The 27,395-nt window shown below is 43.7% G+C and overlaps 1 protein-coding gene across 9 annotated transcripts in view; it reads left to right on the forward strand.

Moving 5' to 3' along the window:
- pknox2 (pbx/knotted 1 homeobox 2) overlaps positions 1–27,395 on the forward strand; it is a 435,336-nt gene that overhangs the window by 302,871 nt on the left and 105,070 nt on the right. For all 9 annotated transcript variants that reach the window (XM_068053838.1, XM_068053847.1, XM_068053843.1 and 6 more), the window contains exon 4: positions 3,072–3,208. In XM_068053838.1, coding sequence (XP_067909939.1) covers positions 3,072–3,208 — 137 coding nt within the window. The remainder of the gene's footprint in view (positions 1–3,071; positions 3,209–27,395) is intronic.

The raw sequence follows: 27,395 nt of genomic DNA on the forward strand, positions 1-27,395 counted from the left end.
GTGATAGAGTGCAAGGCAGGAGCGATTAAATGATAAAAGGGTTGATGGCGCAAGGCAAAAGGGAGTGGAAATGGGACAAGTCAAGAAACAAAAAGATATGCCTTGAAGAGAGCTGAATGGCGCTCTTTTTTTTTGCTTTCCATTTTCCACCAGAAATTGGAATCCAGGCTCTCAAATCGGGTGAAACACAGTTAATCGTCCCTTGCCTCATGGCTTGCTACTCTGTGTAGAATTACACTGTGGAAAACTGTCTGTAACACTCTCCCAATGTAACATTTGAAGTTTGCAGCTAGCTGATGGCAGATCAACGAGACCCATTTGGGAGGTAATCCTGCAGGTAAATCGAGAAACGTATGTAAGCAAAAATGCCCCTGCAAGGATTAGATTGGATGAGATACATGAAAACTTTTTTCTCCTGTGTTTATCTCTGGGGTTCAGCCCCATTCCTAGGAATCTTTCAAGGTCTCCATATATGAATTGAAGTAAGTTTGTGTTAAACATCTCAGGGTTCAGAGCAAATAATAAGATTAGTGGAGGGACATTGCAAGGCAAGACTGGGCCTTAAATATTTAATGAAGGATTTTATGACTGCTTTAGATGTCCATCCATTTATTGTTCAAGCTTGAATTGGTTATCTTTCATGATTGAATGCAGTTCGGAAAGTGAACTGACTTAACAGTTAGAGATGCATCCATATAATAATTATTTCCCTCCAGCACCTACTGATTAAAGACATTGGTATCTGTGGTACTAAGCTATATGGATCAGAAGGTCTCTCATTCAATTTCTGTGCAGTGCTACCGTCTTATACTAGTTCAGTTTTAACTTCTTGGTTTGAGATGCCTCATCTGCTCATACTGCCATCTTTAATGGCTTGTATATCTTCTCCATTTAAAATCTTACCATTTGAGATTATTTCCTTTCCATATCCTTACTTCCAGAATGTACCACTTCATATTGAAAAGCATCGGTGACCCAACTGACCACTCTGCTAGCCTAAGTACTCCTGCAGTCTTACATGGTCTTCATTTGTGATATCCCTCTAATTATTTCCTCTAAAATCTAGGTCATTTATGTACATAGAAAATAAGAGTGACCCCAGAATTGACTCTTCGGGCGACCTCTCACCATTCCTTTCCTTTCACAGTTGCCCTTTGTTTTGCCATTACCCCAGGTGGAGAAATCCAGCCAGAGCTCCCCACCTAATTGCTATCCAGTAACCCCTCCATATGCGTTGGATGTCTAGTGAACGCAGCTTTGTGCTCAGGTGCGATGCCTTCCATAGCACTGCCTGGGCTCTTACTGACCAGTTGGCCAAGGCTCTCGCTGCCGTTGGAACCATATTCCAGCGCACATCAGCTTCAGAGGAGGAGGGAAGAAGTTGTTAGACCAGGGGTGTCCAACCTTTTCGTGTGAGGGCCGCATTACAATTTTTGCCCTACATAGGGGAAAAGATAAAGGCAGTAGAAATGGGGCATACTGGGTAAAAAATAAATTACTAACATTTTTTTCCCAACAATTCCTCCCTTCGTCCACCATGCACCAGGAGAGGAAACGCACTGCCACCCGGCGCACCCCTGCACTCTGAATCACGCAACACCTCCCTCCTCCAAGCACCGTCCCCATCTCTATGTGCTCACAACCCACCATGCCCCCACTGTCTCTGCGTGCTCAACCTCACCACCCCCCCCCCCCCCCGCCACTGTCTCTGTGTACTCACACCGCCTGTCTGTGTGCTCACCCTCCACTATCCCCACCCCCCCCATCACTGCATGCTCACCACCCCCTGCCCTCCCCCACCCGACTCGTGGCACCAGTCTTCCTAGCAAGTCCCGCCTCCCCCATGCTCCTATACGACGAATGTCCGCACGCAGGAAAACTGTTAATGCTTTTTATTGGTAAGCTTCCACGTCAATCGCACAAGTGTCATTCTGCCTCCCCCTCCCCACCCCCGTCCCACTTACTGACGCTTCTCGCAGGAAGCAATGACTAGTGATTGCTCGTTTACATGCTGAAATGCATCAACTCTCCACTCACTCACTGCTAACAACTGGGGGACGCAAATGGAACAAAATCAATCTCTCCCCTTTCTGTTCACGTTATGAAGAATTGGCAGGCCAGATTGAAAACTTTGGCGGGCTGGATGCTGACCCCTGGGCTGAATGTTAAACAACCCTGTGTTAGACTATTTTTCATTCCAGGCTTTCCCAATGACAGAAGCTACATTGTCACTCCACTTTTATATTAAATCCTCTTATTATGCCACGGTCATTTTAGAAAGGAGAAGCAACTCCCAGATTCTTTTCTACACCATAACATCCCACTTGAGACCTCTTGCACCCTCAGTCCTTGCCCTAACACAAAATATGATGAGCCTTTGGACTTATGTTGACCTCAAGGTCGAAGCTAACCACTCAGCAGTCTCTGACTCATTCACCTCATCACCTCCCCTTCCTAATCTTTGCTGCATCTGAGCCTCCTCCAAATTTAGCCCCACTCCTCCTCCACTTTGTAATTTCTCCCCTGTTCTCTTCGAATTTTGGCAAACTCATCCCTCATCAGGATGGCCTGCAGGCCTGTGCTGCTTCCTTGAATGGAGGCCCAGCCAGTCCCAATCCACCACCGACCTCATCCATCTGACTGACCTTGTTCTCATGGTGAACGATTTCTCCTTTAACTCTAATCTTCGTCCAAATAAAAGGTGTGGCTGTTGGAACCTGTATGGGTCCTAGTTATGCCTGCCATTTCGTGGGATGTGTTTTTATTTTGGATTTCCAACATCTGCAGTATTTTGCTCTTGTAGTAAGGTTTAATTGCTCTATTGTAATTATATCACTGTATGATCCACAGACTGGCATTGATCATCATTGTGAAGAATGGCGCAACTTAGCCCTTCCTTAATTTGCCCTCTTCACTGAAGATGACTGTATAGTGAATAGGTTTGTGTGTAGTGCAATGGAAAAGGAGTTAACAGACTCCAGTCAAAACAAACAAGCCCCTCACTATTTCTAAGATGATTTCGTTGAGGTCAAGTAACATTGTAAAGCTTTCTTATTTTTCATCCTCCACAGATGACAGCCACGGCACAGCAGACCACCAAGACGCAGCCAGTACATATCCCGTCATCCACTGCGGCTGCCACCCCTGTAGCCACTGTACCACTTGATCCTCAAGCACAGCTGGAGTCTGATAAAAGAGCAGTGTACAGGTATGAAAAGTATACAGAACTATGTACAGGTGTGAAAAACATTCAGGACAGTGTACAAGTATGAAGAGCAGTGATAGAGGTTTGAGAAAAATTTGCAGAGCACTGAAGTTGTACAATAACACACAAGGGTTTCAGTTGAGTTTCTGAACTGTGTTTTCCTTTGGGATTGGAGTAAACAGAATATAAACCAATGGCTCTGGTACCTTTATACAAGTCAATATTCCTGGGCCAGCTCTCTGATTTCCAACATTCCAAAGGTGAGTAAAAACCCAGTTGGGCTATTGTATTTTGCACTGAAGATTTTGCAGTGTTGCTTCACTATTGGGTTATCGGTAGATGAGTGTAAGGTGTATAATAAAAGCAAAATACTGCGGATGCTGGAAATCTGAAACAAAAACAAGAAATGCTGGATTCACTCAGCAGGTCTGGCAGCATCTGTGGAAAGAGAAGCAGAGTTAACGTTTCGGGTCAGTGACCCTTCTTTGGAACTCCGGAACTTCTTCGGAGTGTAAGGTGTATATGGTTTCCCCATCAATAAGAGCCTAAGGAGTGGATGTTTTGCTGCGATCCAAGCTCCACATCCTGATGGATGCAAGTCTTGTAAAGACAATTTAAGGAAAGAAAATAACTCCCTTGGAACACACAAGGCCTGAGACCAAATGTCTGCGCTTCTCAATAGAAGTCTATATGAATTCACCTAATGTTTCCTTAGATTTTTTGCCTTAAAGAGACACAGGCTTAAAGTTTAATTGAAAAATAATATATTTGCTGAGAAATTCCTCCGAGTTGCTCCTGCTCCACTGGCGCTGCTTTACTGGAAACTCCACTTGTGCATGTAAGCGAGGTTTCCAGTGCACTTCCGGGAAAGTAACGATGACACAGTGAGTGAAGGAATTTTTCACCTGTTGTGTTTTACATCCTTTTCCAAGCTGCAGCCCTAAGGCCACATGAGGTCTGACAGCCCAGCACTGGAAACCCAGGCAACTGCATTCCAGTCGTCTTTAGAGCTTTTATTGTTTAGTTTATCCTATTCTTTCATTTTCTTTCTTTCTTATTAACCTGTTCTTTTTCTTTTCTTTCATTTCTTCCCTTTTGTTTGTTCTTTTATTCATTCCAGTCCTTAAAATGATCCAACTTCCTTTGTGGCACCAGCAGCTTTACAGGAGTTTTGAAAACCTATAAAATTTGTTAGTTTATTGTGATTCTTACCAGTCAGTGAACTAAAACATGGATATGGGCAGTTGTAGGACCTTCAATCCAGAATAGCCATCTGACTACAGGAGAATCTGGTTGCTTGCCCATGGAGCTTAACCCAGCACGAAGCACTGCCGTCTGGAGAGCAGAGCAGAAATGCAAATACAAGAAATTAAAATATTGATGCAAAAGTCAAAATGATATTATGGATTCTATGTCCACATCACCCAATATCTAGTGCCAGACCACTGAGTTATTATTTGGTATGTATTAGAGGAACGAGGTATTAAAGTGCTTTGGACACTTACCTTTCACCGATGGGATCAGAGTTCAAATGCTGCTGAAACTGATGAGATGAATGCCGCCTCTCTTTGCTAGCTGTAATAGCCCAATATGAATTGATTTTGGACAATCTCAGTCCAGTTCCTGGTGATTATGGACTGACGGCACTTAAACTGGCACTAGTTGACAGTGCTATTCTGACAAACCTAAAGACAGTGATGTGCAAAATGGGCAAAGTGGCATAGCTATTTATGCGGATCACATCTTTGCTGAATATACAGAGCAGTATACAGGGATACATCTTTGTTAGGATAATGTAGGTAAGTGTGAGGTGGCACATTTTGGTAGGAAGAATAAGGAGGCCGCATACCCCTTGGAAAATAGAGTGAGCGGTGGAATCTGGGTGTACAGATACACAAATCAGTAAAAGCAGCCATAAAAAGAGCAAACAAAGCACTAGCGGGATAGAATTGAAAAGCAGTTATGTTGAACTTGTGTAGAACCTTGGTTGATTCATACTTGGAATACTGTGAACACTTCTGGTCTCCATATTATGAAAAGGATATGGAGGCACTGGAGAAAGTGTAAAAACAGTGCACAAGGATGCTACCAGAACTGAGATGTTATATATCGATCAAGAAAGATTAAACAGACTTGGAACCCTTTAGAAAAGAGGTTATGAGGTGAGCTGATAGAGGTCTTTAAGATTATTTAAGTGTTTGATAGGATAGACGTAGAGAAAATGTTTTCATTTGTACATGAAATGAGAACTAGGGGCAATAAATATAACATAGATGCTTCACTCGGAATGCGCTTTGCTGCAGAGCCTCTCTGTTCCTCCTGTCGGCAAGCCATGCTGCAGCCATCAAAGTGCACATTTTTCAGCGCGATCAGTGGCAAGCGCCACTGTTGTGCTGCTGACTGCAAAATCCAGGCCAAGATTTTGCTTATAGGCAGATGTACATGATCCTTTTGCATGTACCTTTTACATAGAATCATAGGGTGGCATTCAGGGGGAACTTCTTTACCTAGAGAGTGGTTAGAATGTAGAACTGGCTACCATAAGGAGTCGTCGTCTTCTTCTTTGGCCTCCTTATCTCGAGAGACAATGGATAGCGCCTGGAGGTGGTCAGTGGTTTGTGAAGCAGCGCCTGGAGTGGCTATAAAGGCCAATTCTAGAGTGACAGGCTCTTCCACAGGTGCTGCAGAGAAATTTGTTTGTCGGGGCTGTTACACAGTTGGCTCTCCCCTTGCGCCTCTGTCTTTTTTCCTGCCAACTACTAAGTCTCTTCGACTCGCCACACTTTAGCCCTGTTTTTATGGCTGCCCGCCAGCTCTGGCGAACGCTGGCAACTGACTGCCACGACTTGTGATCAATGTCACAGGATTTCATGTCGCGTTTGCAGACGTCTTTAAAGCGGAGACATGGACAGCCGGTGGGTCTGATACCAGTGGCGAGCTCGCTGTACAGTGTGTCTTTGGGGATCCTGCCTTCTTCCATGCGGCTCACATGGCCAAGCCATCTCAAGCGCCGCTGACTCAGTAGTGTGTATAAGCTGGGGATGTTGGCCGCCTCGAGGACTTCTGTGTTGGATATACGGTCCTGCCACCTGATGCCAAGTATTCTCCGGAGGCAGCGAAGCTGGAATGAATTGAGACGTCGCTCTTGGCTGACATACGTTGTCCAGGCCATAAGGAGTAGTTCAAGTGAATAGCATAGATGTTTTAAAAGGAATAGAAGGATATGTTGATGGGATTAGATGGAGAAGGGCAAGAGGAGGCTCATGAGAAGCACAAACACTGGCATGGACCAGTTGGGCCGTATGTCCTGTTTCTGTGCTGAAAATATTTCGTCATACTATATAATGCATGTATCTTTACATCTAGCTGTACTGTCTCTATTCTCAAAAAGCTCAATTTTGACACTGGCTGAAATAGTCAGCTAGATGAGCACAATTAATTATGGTTGCATATGAACTGTATTGTTTCCTGGCCATCAGCTGTAGATTATTAGTTGCTAAATGTACATCACAATCATTTTTTTTTATAAGTCCTTTAGTTTGAAAAACATCAAATACTAAGTAAGTAGGACTCACCAGACAACACCTGTGATTAGCCAAAATGGAACTGACCACCTCTATGAATTTTGCAGGTGTGATTATGTATATACACGTGTGTGTGTGTGTGTGTGTGTGTGTTGGAGGATGCACAATTGTATGACAATGGTGTGTTATTAACAAAGTTGGATGGATTGTGTTGCACAAAGTAATTATACTCACAGGAAGTGTGTGCTATACACAGGACTTGTCTGTATCTTCTTACGCGTTCTTCCTTGTCACACTTCAGCTGTCATAATTAAAATGCTACATTTCATTGTGTGCAATGCCGTGGGATATCTGCTGTATGGGCATCCTGATTTTAACCAGCAAGTAGCTGAGCTAGTTAGGTTTCAGTTTTGTTCCCTCGTCTGTGATAAGTTAGCTGATCTCAGCCAGTTTGCCACTGAGGAGTCCGACAATCGATCTCAGTGTCCTTGTTTCAGGGAAGACAGACCCAGTGATATCTATATCCCGCAGCCCTTGCTGGATGTCTGCATGCATAAACGTTGCTTGAGGACAATATTGACACCCACTCCACTGTGATGCTGTATAGGCCGTCAACACTTGCTGGCAAAACTCACTTATGAGTGATGGCCACCTTGGCAAAGCACCAGGAGTGACCATCCTTCAGTAAGGCACAGGCGGCAGTTGACAAGAAAAAGTAACAAAATAAACACAGAAGAATTTGTGATCAAATGACAACAACGACAGCAGCATATTTATATAGTGCCTTTAAAGTAGTAAAATGTGTCAAGGCACTTCACAGGAGTGTTATTAGGCAAGTTCTGACACCAAGCTTGTATAAAGAGCTAGGTTTAAGGAGCATCTTAAAGAAGGAAAGTGGTAGAGAGATTGCAGGAGGGAATTCCAGAGCTTGGAACCTAGGAAGTTGAATGCACGGCCGTAAGATGCTCCTTAAAACCTAGCTGTGTTCAAAATTTTGGTCACCTGTCCTAATATCTCTTTATGCAGCTTGGTGTTAGATTTTGCCTTATAACACTCCTAAGAAGTGCTTTGTGACATGTTACTGTGTTAAAATGCTATATTAGTATGCTATTGTTGCATGACTGACAGTGCTGGGGAGAGGGAAGTCAGAGGTGCACAAGAGGCCAGATTTGGGGGAAGATAGAGTTCCTGGTGAGTTTCAGAGTTGGAAGAAGTAACAGGCATTGGCTTGGGAAAGATCATCAAGGTATTGTAAAACAAGGAAGAGAATGTTAAATTTGAGATGTTGCTGGATCGGGAGCCAGTGTAGGTCAGTTAACGCAGAGGTGACAGGTGCACGAGATTTGGTGTGAGTTAGGATATGTTACCGAGATGGAGACGATGTTTATAATCTATTCAAGTTTTGCTGTTGTCATTTATGTTATCATCTCATGCCACCTTGCTTTGCAATCACTCCATTATTCTGTGCAATTCGATTAATTTCTTTGCAGTTATTTTTCTTTACACCGGCTTCACAATAATCAATAGTTGTCTCTTGCTTTAAATGTAAAGCCAGTAAAACTGAAACAAGGTGTAGCTCATTAGAATTCATGAGCATGAAATAGCAGCATTGTCTTGTAGTCATTTGGCTTCTACCACTGCTTTTATACTGGTACTTGTTTAGGTCTGATTCTGGGTGATTATGAACTGACTACCTGTATTTATTCTCCATTATCTGAACAGCAGAATCATAGACCAGTGGAAAACTGGGTCTATGATGCTTCCAGAATAAAAGAAAAAGAAGGAATGACTAATGTTTATATAGTGCCTTTTATGACTTCAGGATGTTCCAAAGCGCTTCACAGCCAATTAAATACTTTTGAAGTCTAGAATTTTTTGTAAGGTAGATCATGTTGCAGTCAATTTACACACGGCAAGATTTCACAAATAACAGTGAAATAATGGTGAAAGAATTTTTTTTTGAGACGTTGGTTGTGGGATAAATCTTGGCCAGAACTCCTGTGCTCTTTTTTGATGAGTGCCATGGGATCTTTTACGTCCACCTGAGAGGGCAGACAGGTCCCCTCGGTTTAACATTTCACCTGAAAGACATCTCATTCAAAAGGCAGCATCTCTGACAATGCAGCAGTCCCTCATTCTTTCTTTTTTTTCTTTTGGGCCTCCTTATCTCGAGAGATAATGGATACGCGCCTGGAGGTGGTCAGTGGTTTGTGAAGCAGCGCCTGGAGTGGCTATAAAGGCCAATTCTGGAGTGACAGGCTCTTCCACAGGTGCTGCAGAGAAATTTGTTTGTCGGGGCTGTTGCACAGTTGGCTCTCCCCTTGCGCCTCTGTCTTTTTTCCTGCCAACTACTAAGTCTCTTCGACTCGCCACAATTTAGCCCTGTCTTTATGGCTGCCCGCCAGCTCTGGCGAATGCTGGCAACTGACTCCCACGACTTGTGATCAATGTCACACGATTTCATGTCGCGTTTGCAGACGTCTTTATAGCGGAGACATGGACGGCCGGTGGGTCTGATACCAGTGGCGAGCTCGCTGTACAATGTGTCTTTGGGGATCCTGCCATCTTCCATGCGGCTCACATGGCCAAGCCATCTCAAGCGCTGCTGACTCAGTAGTGTGTATAAGCTGGGGGTGTTGGCCGCTTCAAGGACTTCTGTGTTGGAGATATAGTCCTGCCACCTGATGCCAAGTATTCTCCGAAGGCAGCGAAGATGGAATGAATTGAGACGTCGCTCTTGGCTGGCATACGTTGTCCAGGCCTCGCTGCTGTAGAGCAAGGTACTGAGGACACAGGCCTGATACACTCGGACTTCTGTGTTCCGTGTCAGTGCACCATTTTCCCACACTCTCTTGGCCAGTCTGGACATAGCAGTGGAAGCCTTACCCATGCGCTTGTTGATTTCTGCATCTAGAGACAGGTTACTGGTGATAGTTGAGCCTAGGTAGGTGAACTCTTGAACCACTTCCAGAGCGTGGTCGCCAATATTGATGGATGGAGCATTTCTGACGTCCTGGACTGGACGTTACTGCACTGGAATGTAGCATAGATTTTGTGCTCAAGACTCAGGAGTGGAACTTGAACCCATAACCTTCTGACTTGGAAGCGAGAGCACTACCACTGAGCCACAGCATTAAGATCAAAGTTTACTAATGCAGGTTCCAGGAACTGACACTCAGATGCCGGTATCTCGGAATTGGACCTAATCGTGCACTTAAAAAAGGAACGTGCATTGTCGGATCTTCTGCTCCTAAATGGAAATCAAGTGGGTTTTCAGACACAACTTTACGTTGTTGCTGTTTATAGTATCTGGGAATCGGTTTAGGTTGCAAAGGGCACTCTCACAAATCTTTAATTTCAAGTTAGGAAAGTATCCAATAATGCCTGTACACCTCCATCCCCCACCAGGATACCTTGCAGGCCCTGTGCTTCTGCTTTGAATGGAGACCCAACCAGTCCCCATCTCTCCTCTGCCTGGCTGAACTACTTCTTGCATTGAACAACTTGTACTTTGACTCTGCTAGCTTGCTCCAAATCCAAATGTTGCTATGGGAGCCTGTATGGATCCTTGCTTTGCCGGCCTTTTTGTCAGATATATGGCACATTCTTTGTTACAGTCCTACAGAGATCCCCTCCCATTTTGTGGTATATATCAGTGATTTGGACCCGAATGGTTAAGAAGTTTGTAGACACAACAAAAATTGGTCATGTGGTAGATAATGAAGAGGAAAACTGTAGACTGCAGGAAGATATAAATGGACTAGTCTGGTGGGCATGACAGTGGCAAATGAAGTTCAATCTGGAGAAGTGTGAGGTAAGTAATGCATTTGGGGAAGGCTAACAAGGCAAGGAAATATGCAGTACATGGTAGGATACTGAGAAGTGTAGAGTAACAGAGTTGGAGTTCATGTCCACAGATCCCTGAAGTGGGCTGGACAGGTAGATAAGGTGGTCAAGAAGGCATACAGGATGCTAGCCTTTATTAGCCGAGGCATGGAATATAAGAGCTGGAAGGTTATGCTGGAATTGTATAAAGCACTAGTTAGGGTACAGCTGGAGAACTGCCTACCGTTCCGGTCGCCGCACTATCAGGAAGATGTGATTGCAGTAGTGAGGGTACAGAGGAGATTTATGAGGATGTTGCCTGGACTGGAGAATTTTATTTATGAGGAAAGATTGTATAGGCTAGGGTTGTTTTCTTTGGAACAGAAGAGGTTAATGGGAGACCTAATTGAAGTGTATAAAATTATGAGGGATCTAGATAGAGTGGATAGGATTCCTCATGTTGAGGGTCCCAGGAGAGGGGGGCTAGGGTACAGATTTAGAGTAAAAGGTTGAAGGTTTAGAGGGGAGATTTTTCCACCCAGAGGGTGGTGGGAATCTGGAACTCACTGCTTCAAAGGATGGTAGAGGCAGAAACCCTCATAACATTGAAAAAAATACTTGGATATGCACTAGAAGTACCATAACCTACAAAACTACGGACCAAGAGCTGGAAAGTGGGATTAGGCTGGATAGCTGCTTGTCGCCTGGCGTGGATACGATGGGCTGAATGGCCATCTTCCGTGTTGTAAATTTCTATGATCCCATGATTTCTATCTGACGCCTTTTTCCCCAGTACATTGATCACTGTATCGGTGTCACTTCTGTTCTAACCCCGAACTGGAAAATTTCATCAACTGCTTCCAATTTTCACCCTGCCCTTGTTTTCATATGATTTATCTCCTACTCGTGCCTATTCTACCTCGACTATTCAGTCTCCATGTTTGGAGATGGACTGTCAACCAATATCTACTGTAAACCCACTGATCCCCACAGCTATCTTGATTACACTTCCTCCCACCCCACTTACTGCAAGTACTGTATTTCATTCTTCCATTTTCTCCATCTGCATCAAATCTATTCTGACGATGCTACCTTCATCAGCGCTCCCTATGTCTTCCTTTTTCCTCAAGCAAGGACTTCCCTTTACCTTGGTTGACAGGGTCGTTGATCGTGCCTGTCCTATTTCCTTCACTTCAGCTGTTACACATTTCCCCCTCTCCCAGATGAAAGGGTTCCCCTTGTCCTCACCTTCCACCTCACCATCCTCCACATTCAGTGGATTATCCTCCGCCATTTCCACCACCAAATACATTTTTCCCTCTATCCTCCTTTCAGAATTCTGAAGGGGTCATTCCCTCATTCACTCTTCATTCCCATAGCCTTGCACACAGCACCATCCTGTTCAAGCACAGGAGATGCTACACTTGCCCTTTCATCTCTTCCCTTACATGGTTCGGGGTTCTAAACATTCCTTCCCCTTGTGCTTCTATCAATTTAGTGTACTGTATTTGTTGCTCACGTAGAGGTCTCATCCACATTGGAGAGACAAATGCAGATTGGGTGATGGTTTTTCTGAACACCGCTGTTCAGTCTGTAAGCATGACTCTGTGCTTCAGGTTGTTTGCCATTTTAATTCTCTGTTCAGTTCCCACTTGGACCTCTCTGTCCTTGGCCTCCTATACTGCTCAACAAAACCAGTGCCTAGGTCGATACCGTGTGGTCCGCCCTGTTTCATTCCTTTTCTTAGATCTTGTAGCAGTTTGATACAACTCAGCGGCTTGCTGGGCATTTCGGAGGGCATTTAAAAGTCAACCATATTGTTGTGGGTTTGGAGTCAGATCTAGGCCAGCCCAGATAAGCTGAGCGAGTTCAGATGGGGGTAGACTACTCTGACATTGGACAGAGCAGTCAGGATGAACTTTAGCAGATGCAACCTCGCGGACAGCAGGAGGCCAGAGGGGCAGAGCGGGTGGGCTGTAAGGGGAAGAAGGCGCTACCCAAGACATTGGGTCTACCGTCCAAGAGTGTGCTACCTGCAAATGACTGAGCGCCAGTGCCATAGGAGGCTACACCTATCCAGGACCTTAGTCTTGTATCTTTGTGCTCTGATCCACAATGACCTCGCAGACCCCATGGCAGTCCCTCACCTGCAGCTGTCAAGGTCTCCGTCACCCTGAGTTTTTATGCAGCCAAGTTGTTCCAGGGATCATCTGCGGACCTAGATGGCACCTCGCAGTCAGCAGCTCATTCTGCCATCAGGCAGGTCACGGGTGCCATATTCCAGAGGGTGGGGGATTGCATCACTTTGACACAGATGGCCAGTGCAGGCACAGAGATTCCCTCAGTTCTAGGGAGTCATTGATTGCACCCGCATAAAGCACTGACAGACCAGCCAGTCAGGTTCCTGAATAGAAAGGGCTACAACTCATTGAATGTCCAGCTGGTCTTTGGCCACAGGAAGCTAATCTTGCAGGTCTGTTCCCAGCTCCCAGGCAGCTGTCATGACTCCTTTTATCTGCGGGAGTCCCAGGCCCGCACATCTTCAGGCCCACATCCAGACTCTGTGGGTGGCTGCCGGGGGATAATGGTTATCCTTTAAAGAGGTAGCTTCTGCCGCCCATATGTGGCCCAGACACAGATGGAGAAAGGTTCTGCAACTAGAGCCGTCTCCTAACGCAGACCTGCATTGAACAGACCATTAGCCTCTTGAAGATGTGCATCCATTGCCTCCAGAGGGGGATGGGACACACAGAGAGGGAGGGGGATGCACAGTGAGAGACAGACAGAGAGAGATAGATACACAGAGACCCTGTTCACTTGATCTGACAATGTTAGGGAGAACTTTGGACATTCTGTAAGGTCAGCTCGCTTGCATTCCAGTGCTTAGAGTGTTGGTGCCCACTCACCTTACCAGACCGCAAGAGGTCATTGAACCTTTTACTACACTGGACCCAAGTCCTTCTCATGGTTTCCTGGCTGCTGACTTCCATAGCCATCTACATCCAAGTCCTCTTGGTTTCGCTGCGTGGATTTCTCCTTCCTGACGCTGGGAAGAACAGCTCTCTCCTCTGTGACGCTGCATCAGTGAGTGCCTCCAGGGAGGTATCAGAGAAATGTCGGGATGCATTCCCATGACAACACAGGCCCTCCGATCTCCCTGGTGCTGCCTTTCTGAAGGCAATGGCAAGCCGAGTCATGGTTGCCTCTTGGCTTTTAAATTTGCCCTCAGTGACCTTTTCCCACCCCCCAGGACACTTCTGGTGCCTCTAATTGGGTGCCAGACTTGTTCCAAGCCACTTACTTACTTTGCGTTTGAAAATGGCATCATGCCACTGACGCGGCGTGGGGTCAGAACCCAGAAATGTTCTGGGTGCCGGTTTCCAACCCTATAATGAAAATTCCAGCCTATGACTAAGTGGATTTGATCCCAGGGCTATGACGTTTAAGGACAGTTACCCTCTCCCCATAATAACATACGAACATAGGAATTAGGAACAGGAGTAGGCCACTCGGCCCTTCGAGCCTGCTCCACCACTCAGTAAGCTCCTGGCTGAACTGATTACTCCACATTTCCACCTGTTCCCGATAACCTTCCACCCCCTTGCTTATCAAGAATCTATCTACCTCTGCCTTAAAAATATTCAAAGACTCTGCTTCCACTGTCTTTTGAGGAAGAGAATTCCAAAGACTCACGACCCTCTGAGAGAGAAAATTTCTCCTCATCTCTGTCTTAAGTGGGTGCCCCCTTATTTTTAAACAGTGACCCCTAGTTCTAGATTCTTCCACAAGGGGAAACATCCTTTCCACATCCACCCTGTCAAGACCCCTCAGGATCTTATATGTTTCAATCAAGTCGCCTCTGACTCTTCTAATTTCCAGGGGATACAAGTAGTGTTTCTTAGATATTAAGAGGCTTGAATTTGGATTTTTCTCAAGAACTTCCTCAGAAGAAGTTAGGAAAAGATGAAGGGACCTGGGAGGTTCCAGTTTTGAGGCCGATCTGGCAAAGTATTAAACTGGATTGTAACTCCAGTGTGAATACTTAATATGGTTTGAGAGAGGTAGCTTCCTGGACAAGACATTGTGAAGCAACTGCACATTGACTGTACTTGCCATCCGCCTGGAAGAAGTGAAGCATTACTGGTTGGACCATCAGTGCTGTAGGTCACCTACACGCTCTATTTCAAATTCTCTATTTTCTTGCTGTGTTTTAGAAATATCCTTGACTCAAGTATTAATAAGAGATCGAGGTCTTTTAACATGTTGTTTCTTGTTTCTATCTTACTGGCTCATTGGCCTTTATATTGAGGACTAGCAAAGAAGAATCATTTTGAAAGATCCCTTTACCAGATATAATAAATGATCCCTAATGTTCGTAGCAGGATTCCCAATTATATTCCATTACGGTCCACTTACTCGATTCATTCACTATACTGATGTCTGGGACCGGCTCCATGCTTTTAATAGGCTATTATCGTTAAGCATGTTATTATTTAAGCAACTGTGTTTCTTTGAGGCTAAAAATTTACACACACAAAATATCCACTCTACGATCAAACACATTTCTTAGTTTTGTATGGAAGTTAGCCAACTCTCTTTTATCCGATACTGGCTCATAGAAGTATGTTCTCAATTGTCTCATTTAATGTTACTGCAGAACAACATCATACCAGTAATGTTCAGTCTTTTGTTATAGCCAGGTGATGAAGGGGTCTCAGGCTCCTGCTTTCGCCCCTTCTCTGGTTTGACTGCAACAGGGTTTATCCTTTTTGCACACAGTGATTGAACTTAACACCTCAGTGAGGGTTTGCTCCTGTTCCTCCAATGTAATTGCAAAAGAACCAATCAGACAGGTTTTCTTGAGTTTAAACAAGAAAGATGTAAGTTTATTATTCTTAACACTCTGAACCGGTTAAAATTACTAAAATATGCTACACATTCATGCACACATTGACACGAGAGTCACATGCAATTAGATTACAGAGGGAAAACTGCTTTGGTGATTGGAGTAGGGTCCGGAATAAACAGAATTTAAATAGAGTTTATCAGTCTGAGTCCTCAGTTGAAATTGTAGTCCTAAAGTCCTCGCCACGTGCACAGTGGTGGGCTCGCTTTTCTCAGGGTTTTTGAAGTCAGAAGAGGGGTTTGATCCTTGACCCCTAGTTGCTGGCTGTGGCGGTCTGACTGGAGAAAGAGAGAGCTGCTTTGTTGATGGCTTTTTCAGTTATAACTCTCTGCTTTCTGTGTGATAAAGCTTACAGTCTCCCCAGAGCTGCACAAAGCAGTCACATGTCATTACCAAACCTCTTTGTGGTGTTAATGAGATCCCTCTGGAATCTTCTCTGAGATTCAAGTCTCTACCCCTAAGCTGTCCAGTCACACTTGGGGGTTGGCTCTTTCAAGGTCAATGGGTGTTGATGGCCCCTGACGACCGTGTTGATAAGGCCATCCCTGGTAATTTAATCAGAGAGCACCCCATTGTTCTGGATAGGTTGTGTCAGTCATATTGTCTCCAGTCTAATCCTTTGGTGTTTCACATGTAAATTGCAGTGGCCATCTTGGCTGCCAGTTTACTTTTTTTTAAAGTTATTTGTAAGAATTTCCAGTAAAAGTCTCAGGCAAGGTTCCAACTGATGAAATTAATATTTCCCATTTGGCATATAGGGTTTTCATGACACTGTGTTGTTGAAGTTTTGTTCCCATTTTCGATGTTTGTTCTGCCCTTGGAGTTCTTATAGTAACAGCTGATGATTCACTTCCACATTTGAGCAAAAGAAAATGATAACTGATGGCAACGACTGAGCAGCTTTGTGGGAAGGACAAATGCTGATGGGTTTGTGCTCGTGGTTCTCCATGACTCTCTGTGATTCTTTGAAATTGATTGCAAGTAGCAGCAAATAGTAGTCTGCTATTTAGTGAAGCTTGACATACAAGGTTGCGATCCCCCTATGACGTGCAGTAAATCAAACTGAATAAAAGCAAAATACTGCAGATGCTGGAAATCTGTAATAAAAACAGAAAATGCTTTAAATACTCAGCAGGTCAGGCAGCATCTGTGGGGAGAGAAGCAGAGTTAACATTTCAGGTCTATGACCTTTCATCAGAACTCGCAATGCATTATATTTTGTGCACAATTCTCTCACTCCTTGAAGGTAGCCTTTGTCAGGAACAATTACTCCAGCTTCTCCCTGGTTTGGTTCCTCAATAAATGCTGCCATATTAGGATCCTGGAATGCATGCTCTATTGCCGGCAGATCATTATACAGAATAATTTTAAACCCAGGCATAAATGGTCAATATCCTTCATAACTACTGGGATCTGTTGAACTGGAAACAGCAGACGTAGTTCTACTGCAAAATTACCAGCTGCAACTCTGTTAACTCTGCTTCTCTCTCCACAGATGCTGCCTGACCTGCTGAGTATTTCTAGTATTTTCTGTTTTTAAATCAAACTCGATGGTCATTTTTGCCTAACCTACACATCGGGAAACTGATGGAACCGGTGCAGCACTAGTTTTACATCTCACCTGATTTGAGCAAAAGTGTTGAAGTCACTGGAGAGTAACATTGGGAAGGGTGTAAAACTGGGATTCCAGCCAATCTTGTAGGTTTCCTCCCATCCTGTTGAGTTAGGTTAAAATTATTCCCAATGAGCAGGAACTTTAAACTTCGGCAGGGGTGCAAAATGGGCTTCAGTGGAATAAAAAATTGGGTGGCATGTTGAAAGTCCCAACAAATATTTCTGAAGGGTCATATCCTATACTACAGTAGCAGTTGTGTTTCCACTATTTGACATTAATTACAGGAGCCTGCATTTAGGGTAAACATCTCTAACAACTGCATGGTGTGTAAGTTAACTGAATTTGGACGGTCTCTTTGATTTCTGATGGGCCTGATTCCACAGCACATGGCTACCTATATTGAGCAATGAATTGGCACAAAGTAGGTGGCAGTAGTCAGGACAAGGAGAGCACCAAAAGATGGCTTGTATAAAAGAGAACCCTAAATTAGAGTGCTAGTATTCTACCATGCTGAGGAATCAGTAATCTGTTGCTATCCTATAATACCTACTGCTATCCCATATAAATCTAGCTGACAATGGAAAAAAATAGGCTTCCTCCTCTGGAACTGCACCTGTATTTATTGTCAGATCTTACAGGTTAGGATGGGTTTTAAAGGATGTAATGCTCTTTAGGTTCATGTGATGTTGATAAACTGTTTGAGGTTCACTCTGAATCCCTTAAGGGATTACTGATTTATGACCCGCTCTGGCCTCTAGTATCTTATCTTACCGGTACTTGTAATACAGCCATTTGCAGCCCAATTCCAATCCGTATACTTTACCTGAGCCTCCATTATCTCCCACAAGCACAGTAATATTATGATCATTCATAAAAACTGAGTGCAAAACCCTTTCTTACACGTGTTACTCGCTGAATTGTCAAGAGTTGAGGGGGACAGTAAAGACACCAATACTGAAATATTCTGCTGATGCTCACTGTGTAGGCTCACACAAGAAGAGTAGCCACTCACAAGGTACTGGAGGTTGGTCAGCATTCGCACACCCCACTGATGGAATGATATATAATGTTTCCTTACCTTACAACAGTAACAACACTTCAGAAGGACTTAATATGGCTGTCAAGTACTTTGGGACATTGTGAGGTTGTGAAAATGCTTTTTAAATGCAAGTTTTTCTTTCTCCTATCATCAGCTAGACTCATTCTTCAGGATAAGGTGGGCGAAAGTTGGGGCTGGGGGGTTGGGTGGTGGTTGAAAGTTGCAAATAGAGATTTGTTTTGATTATTTGCATTGTCTCAGTTGCTCAGTCTACTTTAGATTTATCTGTGTTTTTAATTCACCCATCTCTGCTTTGTGCCAATAAATGACCATGGAGAATTATTGCAGATCAAAACAAACCATAATTTAGCCCAAAGCTAATGTGTTTTGTTTTGTTTTGTTTTCTCTTTCAGGAGACCAAGTAATGTACTGTAGCTAAATATGAGACAGCCCCAGAGGTACTTTAACATTTTGCATTTGACCTTGTCTGCTCCCCGCCCGTCCTCTGAGAGCATGGGTTTTTCTGACTGTGGCAGTTACTTGCTGTCGGTATGTGCCCCGGTGGACTTGGATGTTGTGTTGCTGATGTTCCCAGGAACGCACTAACACTCAGTTCATGTTCTTTTTATAATCTCCTGTCCCAGGGGTTCTGTAACAATGACTGAAGCCTGAAGGGGATCAGGGAAATGATGCACACTTTCGAAATAGATGTGTGCGTTTTCTCTCTCCTGATGTCGTGCTGTGCGCAAGATCAAAAACGTTTGTGAAATTCACATTTATCGAGAGGCTGTATGCTCCTTTTTGAAGACTCCCCAAGTATCAGGTTTGTAAAAACGTCCCAGTGGGATGGAGGCTGCTGGCTCTCTGTTTGAGAAAGTCTACCGGTTTTATATTACATTCTGTGTGGGAAGGTCTTGCACAGTGATAAACCATGGGAAATAAATTTGATCGCCATGAACAATGACGCACTGATAACTGGTATTAACTAATAGTATCTCAGACACAGGGATGAGGATGCCAGTTATGTAGAGTGACTAGAGGGGCAGGGATTGTTCTCCTTAGCACAGAGAAGATTATGGATGATGTAATAGACATATTTAAAATCATGAGGAGTTTTGACGTAAATAAGCAGAAACTGCTTCCATTGGCAGGAGGGTTGTTAACCAGGAAACCCAGATTTAAGATAATTGGCAAAATAACCAAAGGGGAAATGAGATTATTTTTATATATGTAGCAAGTTGTTATAACCTAGAATGCACTGCCTGAAAGGAAGGTGGAAGTAGATTCTGTTATAACTTTCAAAAGGGAATTGGATAAATGCTTGAAAAGATTAAATTTGCAGGGATATGGGGAAAGAACAAGGCAGTGTGTCCAATTAGACAGCTGTTTTAAAGAACTGCCACAGGCATGATGGGCCGAATGGCCTCCATCTGTGCTGTATAATTCTGACTTTTGTCGTCTTAATCCAGGCCTTCTATGGGCAGTAACTCACGTTGGAATATTGTTTTAAGAGTACTGATAGCTCACCAGTACTTTCCCGAGTGCCTATTCGTCGTGTATGAACCTAGATACTGACCATTGGCTGGCTATTCCACCACATGGAGCATCAATGCTAAGACCTTTCAGACATACACACTTTTACGCAGGAACTTTGGATGGCAACCAATCCTGAGAGGATTTGTTTTATTGGTGCTCAGCCTTAGCGCAGGGTGCTGAGGCTAATTGTAGTACTCTTAACCAGTACTTGGGCTAAGATCAACTAACCCAGCACAAACCTGGCAGCTCCCTAACATGCAGTACTGTACTGTACCACACCAATTACTCTCACAGCCAGAGAGGAACCCTCCCAGGTTTTATAGCATCCCATAAATTTTGCTCTATCGAAGCCCTGTGTTAATGTTACAAACTCTAGTTGTTTTTGAGCACAAAGGTCAGCTTCCGATAAAGCACAGGACCAGAAAGAAATGAGCAATGGCTTATCAGGCTGGTCATATTATATAGTAAAATAGGAACAGGAGTCGGCCATTCAGCCCCTGGTCTGCTAAGTATTCAATTAAATCTTGGCTGATCTGTATCTTAACTGCATCTGCCGGCCTTGGTTCTGTAATCCTTAATACTCTAGCCTGACAAAAAACCTATAAATCTCGGTTTTGACCCACCCTCCCTCCCCACTCCACCATTCGCCTAAACAGCTTTTTGGTGAGAGTGTTCCAAGTTTCCATGACCTTTGTGCGAAGAAGTGCTTCCTGACACAATTATCTGTGTTTTGATAATTTGCTTGCATCTTTGCTGAGTTTGGTACATATGATGCTGTTATTAGCATACATCAATGAATCTTTGTGCAAATGTCCAGAGCTTGTATATTGTTAATTTCTTTTACGACCAGGTGAGAGGGGTCTAGGGGTTCGCTCTCAGCCTTTCCCTGGTTTAACCGTAACAGGGTTTAATTTTTAAAAACACTGTCTTTTAGCTCCCCCTTAGTGAATCCTTGGTCATCGCTTTCCAGTGGTAAGGCAAATAAATCAATTCAGACAGGTTTTCTTAGATTTAAACAAGAAAGGTAGAAGTTTATTCATTTTAAACTCTAATCCGGTTAATGGCTATGAATATGCGGCGCGACCATGCTCGCATGCATACGCAATAGAGATAGAAAAAGTGGAAGGAATAAAGGGGAAAAGTTTGAGGCAATATCTGGTAGTTACAGTCCTTTAAGTTCACTGTGGAGTCTTTGGTTGCTGGTAAGTCTTGCAATTCGTTGGGGCCCTGTTCACGCTTCAACTTGTTTCGATGTCGGAGTTTTTTCTCTCTTGAGGTTTACGTGTCTTCCGTGGGTCCGGTGGCTGGGGGAGAAAGTGAGAGAGAGAGAGGCTTCCTTGTTCCAGCTTCAGTTGCACACTGCCTTCTGCCTCTTTCTCTGTGGCACAATTTTTTTTAAAAACCCTGTTTTCCCAGCAGGTTAATCACGTGACTAGCTGGTTTGACCACTTCGGTTTGTGGATTCTGCCGTCTAGCAGTCATCCTGGAGTGTAAGCTTCCTCACCTTTAGTGTCTGGTGGTCACAGTCCATTTAGGGTTAAGTGGACCAGGGAATAGTCCTTTGTCTCTCCAACCACTGTCTGTTAGTATGCTAATGTTTTTCCAGTCAAGTGTTGGTGATTTTTTTTTTTAAAACAAGTCCTTTCTTCACTCCAGCAACAGTTTAAAATCAATGTTCATATGACAAAATTAATATGCCTCATTCTTGGCAGGTGGGGGTCTTCATGTCAATGTTAATGATGAATCTCATTAGCCAAGTGGCACCAGAGGATCAGAAAGCAGCTTGTCTGGTTGTGGCATGAGTAAACCAAGGTTGGTGCCAACAGGGCTAGCAATAGCTGAGTATTGTGCCAGGACACAGATTGGTGAAAGACAAGTCAATTGGATGTCCGACTGGGACGGTTTGGGAATCTAGAGCACGTGGAAAAGGTGAGCAGCTGTAAGACAAAAGGAAAAATTAGATTACAAACCACTGCTCACCTCCTAAATCAGTTCATCGAATGCACTACCCAGAAAGTAACCAGGCCATACAGACAATGAGAGGTCAGGTTCAAACATTTCTCTTTCTGTACCTGATTTGATATTCAATTCACCTACTCTTATTTACACTTCCTTCTCAGCTGCTAATTTCACAACCATTCAATCTTATTGGTTAAGGAAATGCACATTTGCTTGCCCAGCTCACTCAGGTCCCAGATGCCCTGTTTCCCTCACTGTGTCATTATTAGCTGGCACCTTCAGCAACTTCCCTCACAAAACCCTAAATGTGCAAGGGCAAGTCTAACTCATACAGGCGCCCTTAGATTCTGTCCTACAGCAAAATCTGGCCTATGAAAAGTGTTAACTTCTAATTTTTAAATTGTGTTCTGACTTTACTTTTGTGTCTCTTCTTTCTCAAGCCAATATTTCTTTCCCCCTCTATTTCTCCTTCCATATCAGATTTGACATTGAATTCACCTCCCTTAATTCACCCTCCTCCTCTGTCCTTCCACTGTTTATATCCCACTTCTTAAATCTTATTGGTTAAGGAAATACCCTGCTGGTTGTCCTGTTCACTCAGGTCTCAGATGCCCTTTTTCTCTCACTGTGCTGTTATCAGCTTGCACTTGGAATTCAGGAACGTATGGTTAAATCTAGCTCAGATGTACTGTGCTATTTCAGGTCAGTTTCTTGAACCTCCCCTATTAACATGGAGGCTGCTCATTTGGAACAAATCACAGGCAACATCTGGTTTGGGGTTAAAGAGCACCATGTAAAGGAGCAGATTCAGTCCATTTGGGAGTGAATGAGACTGAAGCAATGAGTTGTTAAGTGGAAAACTGCCAGCAGTAGTAGCCGCTCTGTATTCCTGCCTGTGCTCTCTGCTGCTTCAGCTAGCAAGCAGAACAGTGCTGAATGTGCTAAATTAGCCCATTACATGAATTCATTTGCCTTTATTAGGCAATGTCAAATCCTCTTTTTTTTTATTAGAGGCAGCAAATGACCTCTCATTTGCAGTAAATGTCACAGCAGTTTAGCTGCATATTTGTACAGACTCAGAATCAAATCCCCTCTTCACCCCTTCGCCCCCATCCGCCACCACTGAGCATGTTCCAGCCAGTCAGTTTTCAAAAGAATATTTTCCTCTTTTTCGTGTTTTGACTGTTTAAATTCACTTCATAAAAGAACTGGAGGAGTTAATGTGGTGAGTGCAGGTCATTGCGGGTCAGAAATACTTGAACTCTCGACACCCAATATTTGACTGCCTTATTAATTCCAAGCAATTTGGTACCCATGTATTGGGCCAATTCCCGTCTTTCTCTTGTAATTGATCTCGAGGCTGTTAAATGGCAGGAGGAGGCATCTGTTGACCGTGAGGGTTCATAAGGTGCAGAAATTTCATATTGCTAATACTTGCTGGAATTTGCCTTTCATATCTTCCTGCCAGCTCCTCTGGGAGGAGGAGATCGAGGCAAGCAATGCTTATTTCCTTTCATTCCGCTGTGATTCACAGGTTCACATTAAAGTGGGATCAGACAGATCAGTTATGATGTGCAAAATCTTCACACTCAAAAAAAGGAGCCTTCTGTTCAGCTTCGTCAGGAATTCAATATTAACAAAAAAATAAGACATTTTTAAAATTTATTAAAAGTAAAAGACCCCACAATTTCAGTATTTGTCTGATTGGCACAGTATAAAGTTGAAGTAGTGCAGTCGAATCTGTGGACCAAACTCGATACCTTAGTTTATTTTACAGAACCACTTTGAATGTTCTGTTTCCCTTGGTGCTGAACTTACCCTATTTCTAATGTGGCTGAATTCAGAGACTGGGGCAACTGCATATGTGCAGGATTAACGTGCATGATTGTTTGTACAGACATGAGTGCCACTGATAGTGGAATACCCTTACAAGCCATCTATTATTAAAGCTACATTTACTTCCCTATATGTGCAGGCTGGAAACCAAGTCCATTTGGGACTTACCTTGGTTGGCAGTGTTTTGTCTACAGATGCAGACATGCTACATCATTGTCATATTGCATTGTCCATCTGCAAGCAATTTGTTGTGCAAGAGTGGTTTGCTTTACGATAGAGTGGCTTGCTAGAGTACTTCAGAGGCCAGTCACTTAAATGTTACAGGATTTATATGCATCTGGAAAGGCATGGTCTGATTAGGGATAATCAGCATGACTTTGTGCGTGGGAAATCATGTCTCACGAATTTCATTGAGTTTTTCGAGGAGGTGACCAAGAGGATTGACGAGGGAAGGGCGATAGACGTTGTCTACATGGACTTTAGCAAGGCCTTTGACAAGGTCCCGCATGGTAGGCTGGTCCAGAAGGTTCGAACACATGGGATCCAGGGTGAGCTAGCAAATTGGATACAAAATTGGCTTGGTGATAGGAGGTAGAGGGTGGTGGTGGAGGGTTGTTTTTCAGATTGGAGGCCGGTGACCAGTGGTGTGCCGCAGGGATCGGTGCTGGGCCCTCTGTTGTTTGTCATATACATTAATGACTTGGATGTGAATGTAAGGGGCATAATTAGTAAGTTTGCAGATGACACCAAAATTGGTGGTATAGTGGACAGTGAAGAAAGTTGTCTAAGGTTACAACAGGATATAGATCAACTGGGAAAGTGGGCAAGGGAGTGGCAAATGGAATTTAATGCAGACAAGTGTGAAGTGATGCATTTTGGGAAGTTAAACCAGGCAGGACATATACAGTGAATGGCAGGGCCCTGGGGAGTGTTGTTGAGCAGAGAGACTTTGGGGTGCAAGTACATAGTTCCCTGAAAGTGGCAACACAGGTAGACAGGGTGGTGAAGAAGGCGAATGACATACTTGCCTTCATCGGCCGAGGCACTGAGTACAAGAGTTGGGACGTCATGTTACAGTTGTACATAACGTTGGTTAGGCCGCATTTGGAGTACTGTGTGCAGTTCTGGTCGCCGCACTACAGGAAAGATGTGATTAAGCTAGAGAGGGTGCAGCAAAGATTCACAAGGATGTTGCCTGGTTTGGAGGGCTTGAGTTGTAAAGAGAGATTAGATAGGCTGGGTCTGTTTTCCCTGGAGCCAAGGAGGCTGAGAGGGGACATAGTCGAGGTATATAAAATGATGAGAGGCATAGATAGGGTAGATAGCCAGAGTCTGTTTCCCATGGTGGGGGTGACTAAAACTAGAGGGCATAGATTTAAGGTGAGAGGGAGGAGGTTTAAAGGGGATCAAAGGGGTAAATTTTTCACACAAAGAATAGTGGGTATCTGGAATGAGCTGCCTGAGGAGGTGGTGGAGGAAGGAACAGTAACGACATTTAAGAGGCATCTGGACAGGTACTTGAATGAGCAAGGCATAGAGGGAATATGGAATTAATGCAGGCAGGTAAGATTAGTATAGATAGGCATTATGGTCGGCATGGACGCGGTGGGCTGAAGGGCCTGTTTCTGTGCTGTACGACTCTATCTCTACTCTATGTGGACTTGAGTCTGTTGCAGGCCAGATTGAGTAAGGGTGCTAGATTCCCTTCTCTGAAGGGCATTAATGAATAAGTTGGGGTTTTTACAACAATCCAACTGCATTTTCTGGTGCCAGTTTACAAATTACTGGATTAGTTAAATTCAGTTTCTCAACTTGTCGTGGTCACATTTCAATTCACAGTCTGTAGGTTGTTCATCCTCTAATACAAATGATCATGCAGCAACAGTGAGGAGATGAATTTTGATGAGAACCATATTTATTTTTGTGAGCATTCTTCTTGCTCTTAAGGTTGTTGGTTTATTTTTGCTTCTTGCTTACTCTTTCCTTGGGTCGTAAAATAGTGGAACTCCTTCAGAACTCCCTTCCAACAGCTTTTAAAGCCTAAACCTAGCATCATCGCGCCATTATATTTTGATTTGCCTCCTACTCATCTCTTTTCAACCTTTAAATCCTGTGGGCCTTTGTCCTTCACCTAGGTTTCTCAGTTCAAATAACAATAGAAACTAAGAATGATTGATAGCAATTGCTATATGTTGATTCTCTTACACACTAGAGCAAAGTGATCAGGGAGCAGAATATGTACACAGCAGTCGTTTAGCTCTAATTATGACTGAAATCTATTAAATTTCAGGGGTGTCAACATCCAGGAAATGTGAAGAGTGAGCTTTTTGTTGGCAAAGAGTGAAACAGATTCCACATAAACAAATGGAATTGTGCTTATTTCTAAGAGTGACATGTACCAAAGTCGGTCATGTTATAAAATCAAAATGTGTCACTGGCGCTCCTAATGATGGAGGTCTGTTTTTTTTTCTTCATCTATTCAGTGTAATCCAGTGGTTCACGGTGACTTGTTTTGATATTGATTGTTGGTCCTGAGCAGGGCATCATCAAAGATATGCAGAGCAAGATTGAAGATAATTTGTTGGGTGGGTGGAGGGGTGTGAGGCAGAGGGTGGTGCTGGTATTATGTACCGTGGCCAAGGATCAGGTATCTGTGAGTGAATGGAGGAAAATAGCACTATCGGCTGATGTGTTTCGATGGAAGTCATGACCTACCTTGGGTGGGCTGTTCTCTATAAAATGCAGGTATAGGTAGTTTCTGATATAAAATATATGTATGATACTGCATAATATAGAGGCAAATTGCACAATAACAGTGTCATTGACATCTGGTGTAACTGCATGAGGGGAATGATAGCCTGGAACTTAGAATCAGCAGGGATGGAAAGGCTATGCTTGAAATAACATTGAAAGATAAGGTTGCTCGTTCCTGTCCCCACAGGACAGGTGTGCAGAGTCTCTGATATTCCTTGTTTTCCCCCAATCATGCCCCAGTTGTTCAGTATTCAAGTACATAATGCAGACTCTCCAAATAATATACAGGTGCTTATGTTGCTTTAGTTTTCTGAAACCTTTCTTCAAAGTAGAGGTAAGAACTTGAGTCTGCAATGCCTTGCATTTCATTATGACATCCTAACACACTTTTATAGCCAGTGATTATTTTTGAAGTACAGTCAACAACAACTCGCATTTACGTAGAGCATCTAATTTAGTAAAACATCCCAAGGTCCTTCACAGGAGCATTATCAAACAAAATTTGACACCAAGCCACAAAAGGCGATATTAACACAGGTAACCAAAAGTTTGGCCAAAGAGAGAGGTTTTAAGGAGCGTCTTAAAGGAGGAGAGAGGTTTAGGGATGGAATTTCAGAACTTAGCAGTTGAAGGCATGTCTACCAATGGGCCGATAAAAAATCAGAGATATGCAAGAGGCCTGAATTAGAAGAGTGCAGAGATCTCTGAGGGTTGTACGGCTGGAGGTGTTACAGAGACGGGGAGGGGCGAGGTCATGGAGGAATTTGAAAGCAAGGATGAAATTTTTCAAATTAAGATGTGACCGGACCGGGAGCCAATGTAGATCAGTGAGCAGAGGTGACGTATGAATGAGACTTGGTGTGAGTTTAGGATATGGGCAATGGAGTTTTAGATGAGCTCATGCTTATGGAAGGTGCAAGGTGGGAGGCTAACCAGGAAAACATTGAAATAATTAAGAGGTAGCAATGACATGGCTAAGGGTTTCAGCAGCAGATGATCTGAGGCATGGATGGAAACGGGCAATGTTTCAGAGGTGCAAGTAGGCAGCCTTGGTGGTGGAAAGGATATGAGTATATAAGGAACGAAAGGGAGAGGTCTATGTGGGGTGGAGGGCAGGAGTGATTGATGTAGTTTATAAAGTGATCAGTTAGCTTTGAGACGTAAGTTTGATTGGACCAAACAAGTTCTAGGAAAGA

The sequence above is a fragment of the Heterodontus francisci genome, chromosome 22 (assembly GCF_036365525.1).
Source record: "Heterodontus francisci isolate sHetFra1 chromosome 22, sHetFra1.hap1, whole genome shotgun sequence".
In the NCBI taxonomy this organism is placed as follows: domain Eukaryota; kingdom Metazoa; phylum Chordata; class Chondrichthyes; order Heterodontiformes; family Heterodontidae; genus Heterodontus; species Heterodontus francisci.